This window comes from Rhodnius prolixus, unplaced genomic scaffold (assembly GCF_049639745.1).
Source record: "Rhodnius prolixus isolate KJV_2025 unplaced genomic scaffold, Rpr scaffold_5, whole genome shotgun sequence".
Taxonomy (NCBI): domain Eukaryota; kingdom Metazoa; phylum Arthropoda; class Insecta; order Hemiptera; family Reduviidae; genus Rhodnius; species Rhodnius prolixus.
This window is the reverse complement of record NW_027411624.1, coordinates 40,968,652-40,983,641: the sequence shown is the minus strand read 5'-3', so window position 1 is coordinate 40,983,641 and position 14,990 is coordinate 40,968,652. Positions and strand designations below refer to the sequence as shown.

The 14,990-nt window shown below is 32.2% G+C and overlaps 2 protein-coding genes across 10 annotated transcripts in view; both read left to right on the top strand.

Moving 5' to 3' along the window:
• LOC141457938 (uncharacterized) overlaps positions 1–2,166 on the top strand; it is a 376,780-nt gene extending 374,614 nt beyond the window's left edge. For all 9 annotated transcript variants that reach the window (XM_074135333.1, XM_074135331.1, XM_074135332.1 and 6 more), the window contains one exon: positions 1,404–2,166. The gene's annotated coding sequence lies outside the window, so the exon portion shown is untranslated. The remainder of the gene's footprint in view (positions 1–1,403) is intronic.
• The window catches only part of LOC141458143 (uncharacterized), an 85,918-nt gene continuing 71,047 nt past the window's right edge, over positions 120–14,990 (top strand). Inside the window, exons 1-4 of the mRNA XM_074135740.1 lie at positions 120–123; positions 1,404–2,411; positions 3,427–3,485; positions 3,626–3,686. Coding sequence (XP_073991841.1) covers positions 120–123; positions 1,404–2,411; positions 3,427–3,485; positions 3,626–3,686 — 1,132 coding nt within the window. The remainder of the gene's footprint in view (positions 124–1,403; positions 2,412–3,426; positions 3,486–3,625; positions 3,687–14,990) is intronic.

Here is a 14,990-nt window from a genome sequence, read left to right as displayed (position 1 = left end):
TTACAAGTTAAATAACCACTCAATACTTTACTATTGCGTGTAATACGGGTTTGTGCGGATATATAGTGTTAGTCCGGAATTGTCATATGATGCAATTATAAAATGGAATTTCCGAAAATATGAGTAAGTAGTACGAATAGCGTTAATGACTATTTTTATAGTTGATATTACAACTATATTTTTTGATTAAAAATGAAGTTTTCCCACCTATTCAGCTTAAAAAGCTCTTTTTTTTGTTTCTTTTTCTTTAAAGATATGTTACATCCCATATTTTCATTTTGTTGCTAGTGATTTCATTAATTTCGTGAAAAAATATTAATGTTATATGTGTTCTCCTCCCAGTTTTAAAACCTAAGGCATCAGCAATTAGTTCCTTTTTTTTCACTCTGTCCTAATAGATTTATTATGGCCATCCCCCCGTTTCTAGATGAGATCATGCGCCTGGTGATGAATAATAACTCCCTTAGGTTCCTCTAAACAAGTTCTAGGAAAAGCTGCAGTAGATGGAAGTTAGAGATACTTCTGCGTATCAGACAGCCCTCCCCACAATTCCTCACTAGAGATGATGTATCGCAATTCGACGCCTATCCAGGTTTTCTAGAGAAACTTCAGGAAGTGATTGGGTAGATTGAGATAACTATACTCTAGGGCTTAAACACCCCCCCCCCCCCACTCTTCCAATAGACGATATATCCTCCAATAATATCTGGTGAACTTCTTCACAGGCTGTATGTGAAACATACAAGGAAAAAGGTTATAAGCCTACTTACCCTGAGGGTGCGTCTGCTGCCTTAGGTCCTAAACAATTACCCCATCCATTTTTCGGTACGGGGCGTATGATAGATACCGCGCGTTTGGTTGAGCTAGATTTTGTACGTTGACTCGCTATATCCATAGCGAATAGTTACTCATCAGGTATCTCAACATGTCTTTTGTGGTAGAATAGATGTTGCTGGTTTCAGAATTGAATGTTAATTATGTTAGGCTTTCACTTTTTAGATTCTTTTACCTTATAAAGATTTAGGCTTTAACTCTGATGATACGCGCTAAATCACTTGCAAGGTATTAAATGCAGCTGGTTAATGATTATAATTAAACAAAATTTAGTGTTTGTTTACAATAACCCAGTTAGTATGCAAATCCTTTCCTTTGGGAATTATAGTAATCTTATCTTCAGGGATATTGGGGTTTCATCCTTATTACCATCATTCACCACATTTACTTACATCCATCAGATGGTTAATGGATAGTTACTCGAGCTAATAGAATTGGTTAACTCCCACTTACTAATCCTCGCTTCATAACCATTATTCCAACACCCACAACTTGAGATTCCTTAATTGATCTATATTGTATACATAAAATTGAATAATTAAAAACAAAACAAAAACTACTTGTTTCAGGTGAAGAACAGATATTAGTACAACCAGTTCCAACACCTCGTTCTCGTCCTAATAGAAGCACCATTACCATTTTAAATAATTTGGCAGAAAATAATTCTGGTCAAAATAACCATAAATATGTGGGACCCCCAAAACCAGATAATAGATTTATAAGTGCCATAGAATTATCAAATGAAAATTTATCTACAGCTAGCAGTTATTGCAAGAAATTATATAATATATTTAATAAACCCGCCGGCCATGATGATGCTCCTTCACATGATCATCAGCAAATAAATGGTGATAATATAAGTGATGATTTCTCATCTTTGGGACAGTTATCAAACTATAGTAGTCTTACCACTACTGTCAATAAACCAGCTAGTGATAGTATTGACAATAACTGTTTTTTTAAAGAAGGTGATAGTTTTGAATCGTTCAAAGATATATTGGATAGATTTGAAGCGAACACTGTGGAAAGGTATAGAAACGAAATATTCAATATTCACGATCGACAAGTAAATATGATCATGGGCCCGTTGAAAAGTGAAATTGAAGTTGATTATAAAGATGAAAAGAAGAAAGCTATGCGTACGTATAACCATTCTGGATATTATAGTGAATATTTCGGTGTAAATAAGCCTTTGTATAATAGTAGTCTTAAGTGTTTAGTAGATATAACTGAACGTGAAGATAAATCTGATGGCCATTTATATAGAGCTGTTAGATGTGAAACCAATGATACAGAGAATGTTACGCAAAAGACTAGAAAAGATGTGAGCCATCTTATTAATTATTTTGAATCGGTGAAATGGGAAAAAGAAAAACTACCACCACCAAAAGATATACAGTCAAAGATATTTGAAGAAGTTTCTTATATAAGAGACAAAGAGGTTATTTCAGTGCGTGATTCATTGAATCGTAAGAACAAAGTGAAGAAATGTGTAGGTTCAACACTTGATGAAATCATACCACCACCACCTGGTTTTGAAACAATCAAGTTTCATTCTGCACCACTGCAGTTTTCTGGTGAGTAATTTTATGGATAAGAATTAATTTTTTCATTTTTCAATTTATCCACATTCTCAAGACAATGTTTTTTGCCTTCTAGAACTAAGTTAAGAAAGTATTGCTAATTGTCCATTTCTTTTTAAATCGAGCTTTTCCAGAAATATCCTTTTTAAATCTTGATATTACATTGGGGTAACCCACATTTGGATCTTTTAGACAGTATGCACGTGAAATTCCTGAACCATAAGTAGCACTTTACTGTAAAGAATTTTCAAGGGGTTTTGTGATTTTCATGAAAATGACTCTTACAATTTTCTTGAAACTTCTTACACTCGGGAGCATTCTTGAGATCTATCAGCGTTTCCCAACCTTTTTTGGCTCGCCTACCACTTGATAGTACATCATGCTAAATTATACCACTTCGTAAAAATGATTGTATTTCGTGAAATTTGTTATTCCGAGTGTGTTACTTTATTATTATTATTATTATCTTTATTTGTATAGAGGTGCAGTGTATCTGTTACAAAGGAGTTCAAGTTCATGTTCTCTTTATAAACTTTGTAAAGTGTAAGATCTTAGTTTTAAAACTTTTTTTTAAATTAAATTTAATGTTGCTTGGATAGAGCTTACTCATTACAATCAGTCTCTTTAAGCAGATTTTTACATATTTAACATTTAGGAATTCCAAGTTCGACGAATACTCTTCCAATGGAGGAAGTGTTTCGCAGAATAATTGTTTTCATTTTTACTGATAAATTTTCTATAAACTTCATGCAGTGATTAGATACGCATAGATCTATTATTGGCTTCAATTTCAATAATTATTTGGAGAAAATTGATTGTTATTAACTGTTTTTGGGTAAATTTGAGGTAAAATGTCAATACAGTGTAACGTACAGAGTTTTGTTGTTTACTAATTCCGTGTAAATAAATGTATTCGGACCAAATTTCTAGGGCCTTGTTTATTACTCAAATTATCTTTGTTTTAAATTAAATGGAATTTGAAAAGTTATTACACCAATTTTTATTACAGGTAAACCTTTTTCTACTAGTCAAATTGAAGAACAGTTTCCAGGCAACGTTACCGTAAAGGTAAAATTTTATTTGATTTATTTTTTTTATTTAAATTTTTATAATTTAATATTAATTATTTTTTACAATTATTTTCATAAAGAAAAAAAAAATTAAATCACATGTTCGCTTTATATTTCATATGGTATGTTTGTGTTCAGAGTGAAACCTTCCCAAACAACACAATGAAGTTGTCTGGACGGTTTGGAGAGACGAATCAAGGTAAGATCGCTTTTATTGTTGCTTCTTAGATATTTTAACCGTATTTCTGTAGTCTGCTTAGTGTGATTTTCATGAATAACGTGAATATTTTATTCTTCTGGTTATATTGTTTGGTGTGGGGATCTTAAATTGCTTAAAAAATTATCTTATATTTGTTCTTAGTACCACCAATAAATTAAAGCAAAGCATGTAATAAAAGATAAAACTTTCAAATAAGCGTTAATATTTCACATAATTGAAGTACTACTTTTCTTAATCATTACATGTGCATGATGACTTTAAAGTCGAATTATCTACGTGAGTTTAGTTCATGGTTGAACCCGAATTGCTTGATACTATCAATTGTGTTCAGAGATCAATTCATCAGTAATTTTATATCTACTTATAAAATTATTTCCAAAATAATACAGATTGATTATTTGATTTAATGGCAATTAGCTCTAGTCACTTCAGTTGTGGACGCTGTATAAATTTAAGTGAAATTCTATGCCTAAAGATTTAATCTCTGAATGTTGCTGAAAATTGCAAACATAAAAGGATGAAGTAAAAAGCAAAGCATGCTATTTTTATAAAAACACCGAAGCTGTAGCATGAGGTTAGAAGACTTCTTATCTCTATTACTTTGTTTATTAAGACTTTTAAGTAATGTAATATAACGAATGAATTTATGACGTGATAAAATTACATTTCAAGAACTTTTTGCATGATTATCTTTTTTATAGTTTAATGTATAATTTTAAAGATAGTTTTAAACAGATAGGAATATGAGTATACTAGACCTACATAATAATGGTGCATTTTGTATCAGATACGGTGCCCTAGGCTTAATAATTCAAAACTATTTTAAAATATTTATTCTATTTCTTGTGTACCTTGATTTATAATGAAAACTTTCAAACTCGTATGTATTTTGTCTGACTCGTTTGATTCGAATTCAACTTTTTCTACTTCTTTTAGTGATTTGATGGTTTGTTCTAAATTTGAAGTAAATATTTCGAATTTTTTAAAGAAAATTAATTTGATTTACAAGTATAATACGCACAATTTTTTAATTTTTGAATACTTTATTATCATTTTATTAATGGTTTCTCAAAACTAAATATATTTTATGATATCCGATAGGTTTTTCTCAATATGAATAAAATATTAATTCTCAAAAAATTAATTTCAAATTTATTTGTTACTGGATTTTATTTCAAAATGACGTTTAGATCATATGCTGATCATAGTTAAACTTTTCAATGTTTATCATAACAAAAAAATAACTTAAATACAAAATTACTGTTCATTATTTTTGGTGACTGATTAATAGTTTCAATAGGATGGAAAATTAATGCCAGTTTCAGTCATTATAAACTTGATTATGCCGAGCTTTCGACCCAGGGGACTAGGTCATCCTTCAGGGCTAATTTACAATATACTGTTTTTACATCATTATGCCCTAATAGAATCTGTGAGAGGCGTATCTAAACGTTCATCGACACCGGCGATTGAACATCTAAAACTATGAGAAATCTTACTTTTTTCAAACCATTGCCTGGAACAGTTCTATCTCTTCCATATAAATCCCAATTTATATATCCACTCAAAACTAGTATACCATTATCACTTCAACCCAATTAAATGTTCAAGATTCACTGTCTTAAATTCTAAACTAATCTTTGAATCTAAGACAGTATTATTTCACTCGTACACCGTAGAAGTTGCAGAAAATAGATATACTCGTATAAGCGTTTACGTTTATGAGTAAAATCTGATATAGCTTTGTAGATATTTTTATAAATTTGATCTAATTTAATTCAATTATCTTTTGTATTTAATAGGATAAAAAATTAATGCCAGTTTCAGTCATTATAAACTTAATTATGCCGAGCTTTCGACCTAGGGGACTAGGTCATCTTCAGGGCTAATTTACAATATATTGTTTTACATCATTAGAGGGTTGGTGTGTCTTCTGTCTTTGTCTGTTCATGGACTCACAGTCTAATGATGTAAAACAGTAAATTAGCCCTGAAGATGACCTAGTCCCCTAGCTCGAAAGCTCGGCATAATAAAGTTTATAATGACTGAAACTGGCATTAATTTTTCATCCTATTAAATACAAAAGATAATTGAATTAAATTAGATCAAATTTATAAAAATATCTACAAAGCTAAATCAGATTTTATTCTTAAACGTAAACGCTTATACGAGGGTCGTTTGAAAAGTCCGTGCAAAAATAAAAACTACTTAATTTTTTGGGGTAAACCTTTTTTATTTTTCAACATAGTCTCCTTTTAGGCTTATACACTTCGTCCAACGCTGCTCTAGTTTGTTGATCCCTTCCGAATAATAGGATTTGTCCAAGTCTGAAAAATAGCCATTCGTTTCTGCAATCACCTCCTCGTTTGAATAAAATCTTTTTCCCGCCAGCCATTTCTTCATATTGGGGAACAAATAGTAGTCCGAGGGAGCCAAGTCTGGAGAATAGGGGGGATGTGAAACGAGTTGGAACCCTATTTCCATTAATTTTGCGACCACAACTGCTGAGGTGTGAGCTGGTGCGTTGTCGTGATGGAAAAGGACTTTTTTGTGGGCCAATCGTGGGCGTTTTTCTTGCAGCTCGGTTTTCAAACGGTCCAATAACGATGAATAATATGCACCTGTAATAGTTTTACCCTATTCCAGATAGTCGATGAGGATTATTCCTTGCGAATCCCAAAAGACAGTCGCCATAATCTTTCCGGCCGAAGGAACGATCTTCGCCTTTTTTGGCGCAGATTCCCCCTTGGTAACCCATTGTTTAGATTGTTCTTTGGTCTCAGGAGTGTAGTGATGTATCCATGTTTCATCCACAGTGACGAAACGACGCTTAAAGTCCTGCGGATTCTTCTGGAACAGCTGCAAACCGTCCTTGCAACACTTCACACGATTTCGTTTTTGGTCAAGCGTGAGCAATCGCGGCACCCATCTTGCGGATAGCTTTGTCATGTCCAAATTTTGATGCAAAATATTATGTACCCGTTCATTCGAGATGCCCACAGCACTAGCAATCTCACACACCTTCACTCTTCTGTCATCCATCACCATATCATGGATTTTATCAATGATTTCAGGAGTAGTAACCTCAACAGGGCGTCCAGAACGTTCAGCGTCACTTGTGCCCATATGGCCACTCCGAAAATTTTGAAACCACTTATAAACTGTACTAATCGAAGGTGCAGAGTCACCATAATGTTTATCAAGCTTCTCTTTAGTCTCCTGAGGCGTTTTGCCTTTCATAAAGTAGTGTTTAATCAACACACGAAATTCTTTTTCGTCCATTTTTTTAATATCACTCGACTTCCTCGATTCAAACGAATGCCAAACACAAAGAAATAGACCGATCTGGCTGAAACTTGGTGTGTGTTCTTCCAAGAGATGCTACTAACTAAACATAACCTCGATACGCGCCAGTGGTGCTATCTCTCTGACTTTGCACGGACTTTTCAAACGACCCTCGTATATCTATTTTCTGCAACTTCTACGGTGTACGAGTGAAATAATTTTGCCCAAGTGCAAAGATTAGACAGTGATTCTAGGACATTTAAATGGGTTGAAGTGATAATGGTATACTAGTTTGAGTGGGTATGGTGAACGAGGCAGGTTCTAGCTGATAGTGTCTTGAAGATTGGGATTTATATGGAAGAGATAGAACTGCTCCAGGCAATGGTTTGAAAAAAGTAAGATTTCTCATAGTTTTAGATGTTCAGTCGCCGGTATCGATGAACGTTTAGATGCGCCTCTCATAGATTCTATTAGTCCATAATTGCTAATTGCTTTCTTTGCAAATATAATTTGATAGTTGAACATGAACTGGTGCTTATTTCTCAAGTCAATCTTTAAAACCGAGAATCTAAAGGCTGTTTTTTGAAATTCGTGTTGTGAGATCATTTCATTATCTGTCCAATTTGTTTGATTCAATGTTTTGCATGATTTTATTTCTTCTGCATGATTATGTTCTAATGATAGTTCTTTTTTCTGTTTTCTTTTGGTCGAGGGAAACTTTTGCTTCATTTGATTAACATTTTTATGTTGTCTCGGGTATTTTGTGTCGCATGCAATGTTTTCAATAAAAACAAATCAAAAAAAAGATAATTGAAATAAATAAATTCTGTTTAGGTTACAAAAGTTACCACCAGAAAACGTCTATTTGGAATAATTTTACAAGATGGCTTACCATGTTGTTGGTTTTTAATTGATTATTTATATTATTGTGTAATTATTTTTGTATTTTATTTTTGAGATTGTACAAGGTGGAACAATTTGTGTAATTTAGATGTAGTTGTTGAGTGGCGTACGTAATTCTTCTTATAGAAAAGTGATTTAGAAACTAAAACTCTTCGTCATAGAGTTTTTTAATATAACATCATTATTCCCCGAGGTAATCATTCCAGTCTAGAAATGTATTTTTTTAAATAATTATTTAGAGGGGGAAAAAAATAAACAGAACCATTTCAGGATTCCTATTTTTCCTAAAAATAAATAACGGGAGAGGCGTTTGGATCCCTCTACACATCTATCGTCCATCTCGAAGACAGTTCCCTAAGAAGAATTGATAAATGGTTGAACATTTTAGACTGATGATGAATCCGAGGAGATCCTTAACGTCGTCTCTCTCTTTCTATAGATTTTGGCGGGGAAAAAATAGAAGAGTAATCTTGTTATTAATTTAGGAATATATTAGACAGGCAGTGGTGTCTTTAAAACAAGTATAAATCATTTCTCTTGATCCTTATTTTATTGTCTTACCAAACTATATTCATACAAAGAGGATAAAAGAATGAAATAGCGGAAATACATTGTTAACTAAGTGGAAAAGGGAAATAGTAAAAACTGTTTGACGTTCATAGGTGGACGTAAAACATAACCAGTTAATTCGGGCGAAGAATCGTGAAATTACGAAATTAACTTAACAAAGAGGCTGAATTCAGTATTAAGAGTCTTTTAAGGGTACTCTTATATTTGAAGGGATAAATTTACACCTTAAAAGTTTTATTTATATTTAAAAAGGTAACCATACTTTAAACTCCCTATTAGTTTTGTCTTTCTTGAAGTATGAACTCGATTTTATTCTTAAGGTATCTTCATCTTTAGAGTATAAATTAATTTAAAATCGGTGCCGAGTTCAGTAAAATCACAAACCTCTGCACCTGATTGATGGTTATTCAGCTTACTAGAAATACAGTAGTGTCTCAGATCTTAACATCACTGCAATTCATAGTGAGTGGCTTTTTCTTAATTTCAAGAAAACCTTGCCGTCTCCAAAATCCGAGCAAATAGTTCGTGAATGTGCCTATGTGTTTTCGCTTTTCCATCTGACCTGGTTGTTCCATTTTTTTCTTGTTATTGTAACTTCAGTTATTTATAAAACAGACGAGCTACCCGCATTCAGAGTAAAGTTCAGTTACTTTTTGGCTTAATCCTCCAATTCATTATAAGATTATTCTCATCCCTTCTTTCCTGTTTTTTCAAAACATATTTAGAAATAATGCCAAGTAAGTAGCTTCGCTTTAATTATTAATTATTCAGTAAAAATAAAAAAAAGAAACCTAAGTTTTATAGCAGATATTTGATTGTAAAGCCCTTTAGAATTTTTTTTATTTTCCAAACTAATTGTTTAACCTTGTACAATCTTTGCGTCATGAATATTGAAACTGGCGCCGTCTTGAATCATTATTTTTTTAAACAAGAAGATCTTTAAATTAATTTCGTTAGTTAAGAATTTCGTTAGTGGAATAGAATCTGTTTTAATAAATACTTTATGATTTTCTAGATGAATATTACTGTATTCTAAAATAAATAAACAAAATATCAGGGGGAAAAAATTTGTAAAATTTAATGCATTTAAATTTACAGAATATTTCCAGGCAACACTTCTAGACGTCTTAAAAGACAGTGGTGGCCTTGCGATCTCCTCTCTGATGACGAGAGTCAGTAGAAAGTAAAATGTTATTGTCCAGAGTGTTATCACTGGGTGTAACTTCTCCACACTGAGGTGTTGTATGTTGTTTATTGTTACCATTGTTGCTTAAAACGCAATGCAATGCGTTAATTGTAATTAAATTAAAGATTAAACAAAAATTCAGTCCTGAAAATGCACTTCTACGCTGTGAAAATTTTACGAAGCTTATCATTTCCTTCCGCACAACTTAACTCTTTTAGACAAGAATCTGCTCTTTTTCTTTTACCACTTTGGATGAATGATGTTCCAATCTTTCTGGCTGGACCACTTCAACAATCTTATTTTTGTGTCCCAGAGGATATTGGTATTCACGTTTATTCTCTTTCGCACTTCCTTCATTGTATGAGGGATAAGTCGGGACATCCCATGACTTCTAAGCCAGAAATCTACAATTCTCATGTTTTCTTCCATTGGGATCATAAACTTAATTTGGGCCTTGTCTTCTTTTCATTTTTAATCCTCCGTGGATACTTCTGGATATACCAAAGAGGAGGGTTGAGAGTCCTCTTCCCTATTCTTGTTTTCTGCCACATCTTCGTTCATCTGAACTGAACAGCATTTCCGCTATCATTGGAGACTAAATTGATATAGATACTTCTTAAGTTTACACATCTAGGGCCTCTAAAGACATGTAAATACTTTTCGGCAATTTAGCTATTATCCAATAAAAAAAAAAAAAAATTCTTTTGGTTTTCTGATTTATATATATAGGTCTTCTTTATTGTCAGATGCGATTATAAGTTGATCATCGGCGAATCTTGACTTTCTGCGGTTTAAACCCTCCATAGGCTTCAACATTTCGTCCTGCAGCTTTCGAATAACCTTTTAGAAATTTCACAATGAGGTTTATTCAAGTTTATCAACAAGTTTATTCAACAACTTGTTAAAATTCACTCATCTGTGTGATTTTTCTAAACAGGTTTTTAATTCTATGAGTAATATATACTCAAGCATACAAGTACGTAGTGCTAACAACTTGTACATTAAAAACATATGTTTATATATTCGCCTACATTCAGAAATACTATTATCTACTCATAGTTGAATTGTTCTGCTCATAGAATGCGCCTTTAGTTCAATCACGAGTCAGCAGGTTTTGCTTTTTGACTGCAGATCTAACCTTTTTGACTGCAGATCTAACTACTTCTTGTTTTTATTCTTCAATGTTTCAAATTCCGCCTTATTTGTTCTCTAACTTAATTTTTATTTTATTTTTTTTTCAAGCTCTTTCAGCATCTTGAAAGTTAAATGAAATGCATATATTTTTTACATCGTTTTTTTCCCTGATAATTTTGCTTTATTTTTTGAAGAATTATATTAAGAATTTTGTTTACTGTTTCTTTGTAAAAAAGGAGTTGAGGAAACAACCAAATTTTTATTTTAAAATTTCTAAATTCTTCAAATTTGATTTGCTATATTAATTAAATATTATATATAATTTATTATGCTTAGAACGAAATAGTTTATTTTTCAATTATTGTGTAAATATTGCCAGTAAAACAAATTGTGTTCATTGCGGTCAGTGTTCGTAATTTTGTTTAATAAATTAATATAAAATGTTTAAAAAGGAAAAACACTAATGATCTTTTTTTTAAAAAAAAATAAATTAATAAATAAAAAAAATTAAAATAGAAACACTTTATTTTTTTTATGACACAGAAGTGCATTAATGATATTACATATAAATATAATAAAAATAATGCATACATTAAAGGATTTTGTAATTTAAAGTTTAATGCAAATTATATAAATGTTATTTAAAATAATCCTTTATTAATAATAAAACACATATTAGGACAAATTGTTTTGGGAAGTTTCAATTTTTAATTGAGAAATAATAAAGAAAAATCCAACAAAGATCATTCTGACGTATTGAAGCAAGAATTTAGAGAAAGTTAATTCGAAATAATGAAAAACTGTAAGGTATGAGTCAGGATTTCGAAATCCTATTTTCCCCTACTGGTATCCATGGCAACCAGTAAGCTGTTTAATCCCTGTTCATTGGACTAAGTTGGTCATTAAATAATTATGAATATCCTTCATTTGTGCTTCTCGCAACTATATTTTCAGGTTAGTTTTTAATAACCAATATGCTAACATTGCACGTAAGATGATAGAATAAGCGATTTTTTTTTAATGGCTCCCATAAATGTCAGAGAGTGAAGGGTCTTCTGTATTGTGTACAAACGGTGTAGTTGATTTTAGTGGTGAGCTAAAGTTTGCCTGTAGGTTCGTTAATCCAGAATAGTTGCAAACATCAGATACTTTTGCAAGCTTTAAGAGTATTGTGTATAAGTGTTCGGAGGTGTCTGTACTAAGAACTTTATTTTGGTTTATAGATTGAGACGAAGGTTAACCTGAAGAAATGTCTAGCTCACTTCTTTTACGTAAGGTACTGCAGGTAATTATGGGGAGAAGCCACCAATTAAAAACATGGTTGCAGATTTGGAGATAAAAATTGCTGTTTTAACACGTTCTGATGCCATGTGTTCCACCGATGGTACACGCTCACATATTTATTTAATGCGTTGAAAACATATGACAAATGTAATTCTGTAAAATATATTTCTAATTGTTATATAAACAATAATTAATAATTACATTTAATAATGGATTTTTGTTAAAGCAAGGGAGGTATAAAGACGGCTTTTTCGGGGCAATCGCTGCAAAACGTCATTACTCTGTTTGTTTCTCTTGCTACTTCAGTACGTGTATTGTTTGTAGCAAGAAATGCAACGTTCGTCTTTGCTGTCCTCGCTTTGCCCTCTATCTTTTTTTTTTTAATTTCGTGGTGTCTTCTAGAGTTTATCGCAGTTTCTGAAGACGAGTTGTTATTTACGAATACATACCACAAGTGGTACACGATGAGATAGCTACTCCTAAACAAGAGTATCGATTGATGATCTAATCAAAGATTGTGGTGATAATATATATATCAACCTTTAGTCAAAATATCAAATGGCCAGAACGACTAGTAAGGGTAAAAATGGCTTGGCACGGAACGTGTTAATAAAGCAATCCACCTCGCATTCTTCTGTCGCTTAGTTTGATTTACCCTGAAGGCAGATGTTTAAGATGCCCTTAAAATTTTGTTACGAGTTTTAACTAACTCAGTTTAGTGGGTATTGTAAAAGAAAATTCACGGCTCTGCCTTCAGCACAATAAGTTTGAATTTTCTTTCACCAAAAAGTATAACCCTCCTTGAGGCTTTTTTTTTTAACATCCAGGATATCTGAGGATTCTTGCCAAGTTACCTAACTTGAGGCCCGTAAACCCTTGTAAGGGCGAGATCCTAATGAAGAACAAAGAGCAAAACATTTCCAACAATTAAACTCAACTGAACAGTTTGCCTTTCATACGAACGTAGTTTTTTTCCTTATTAATCTAAAAAGAAAAAGAAAGAAATGACCAATAATCTAAACTCAGAATGATCTATTTATTGTTTAATCAAGATTAAATCAATAAGATTTAAATTAATTTGAGAGATAATATAAATGAAAGCTTAAAACAAAGTCGATCTTCCAAGAATTATTTTTTTAAATGATGAAAATAATGTGCCAATAATAATTCATTAAAAGAAAAAAGAAACAACTAGCGAATCCAGGTAAGAAATAAATTAATATAAAATTTAAACTAAAGTTTTATTAATCTATTTGATAGTTTTATCGTAAGTATATAATATATGGAATAATATATATGTGAACATAATCGTGTAATCGCTTCCACATTATTAAAATAAATAATACAGATAACAATAAAAAATAATTGAAAATAGCAATTTGTTTATGATTGTGCATTTATTAAACATTAAGAGTATTTATTATTTAATTGTTACACTATATTATTACATATATGCATTAGATTTCAGAAATATTCTTTCGAATACATAAAAATTGTAGATATAAGCGTAAATATATTGTATAAAGAATAAAGTAATTAAATATATTGAATGAATAGACCCAAAAAAATTATGGATTTAACGTTATAAAAGAATTTAAATAAAATATAAGACTGCACTCTAACGTTTTTGGATTGGTTCATTTTTTGAAATAATACTTTTGAGTTGTAAAATTTAAATTTAATTTTTAGTGTTAGACTGACAGTGAGATTTTTGTTTTTTTTAATTTGATATGAAAAAAATAGTTCTGAATGTAGGCCTATTATTATTATTATTCTGGCTATTAAATTAAACATTAATAAAAAAATATATTGATAGATTCAAGTGTTCAATGTTTTAGTTCTATTTTTATCAACCCGGAAAGGAGCTGGACCGCATTGTGAGTTGGAGAGGTTTGCCCGCAGTAATAAAAATAAATAAATAAATCTCTTAAACACATGTTTAATTATTATTGCGCCAAAATTGAACAGCTGTAAAATGGTAAAATTACACTGAAAAGCAAGATACAAGGGTCGTTTGAAAAGTCCGTGCAAAAATAAAAACTACTTAATTTTTTGGGGTAAACCTTTTTTATTTTTCAACATAGTCTCCTTTTAGGCTTATACACTCCGTCCAACGCTGCTCTAGTTTGTTGATCCCTTCCGAATAATAGGATTTGTCCAAGTCTGAAAAATAGCCATTCGTTTCTGCGATCACCTCCTCGTTTGAATAAAATCTTTTTCCCGCCAGCCATTTCTTCATATTGGGGAACAAATAGTAGTCCGAGGGAGCCAAGTCTGGAGAATAGGGGGGATGTGAAACGAGTTGGAACCCTATTTCCATTAATTTTGCGACCACAACTGCTGAGGTGTGAGCTGGTGCGTTGTCGTGATGGAAAAGGACTTTTTTGTGGGCCAATCGTGGGCGTTTTTCTTGCAGCTCGGTTTTCAAACGGTCCAATAACGATGAATAATATGCACCTGTAATAGTTTTACCCTTTTCCAGATAGTCGATGAGGATTATTCCTTGCGAATCCCAAAAGACAGTCGCCATAATCTTTCCGGCCGAAGGAACGGTCTTCGCCTTTTTTGGCGCAGATTCCCCCTTGGTAACCCATTGTTTAGATTGTTCTTTGGTCTCAGGAGTGTAGTGATGTATCCATGTTTCATCCACAGTGACGAAACGACGCTTAAAGTCCTGCGGATTCTTCTGGAACAGCTGCAAACCGTCCTTGCAACAATTCACACGATTTCGTTTTTGGTCAAGCGTGAGGAGCAATCGCGGCACCTATCTTGCGGATAGCTTTGTCATGTCCAAATGTTGATGCAAAATATTATGTACCCGTTCATTCGAGATGCCCACAGCACTAGCAATCTCACACACCTTCACTCTTCTGTGATCCATCACCATATCATGGATTTTATCAATGCTTTCTGGAGTAGTA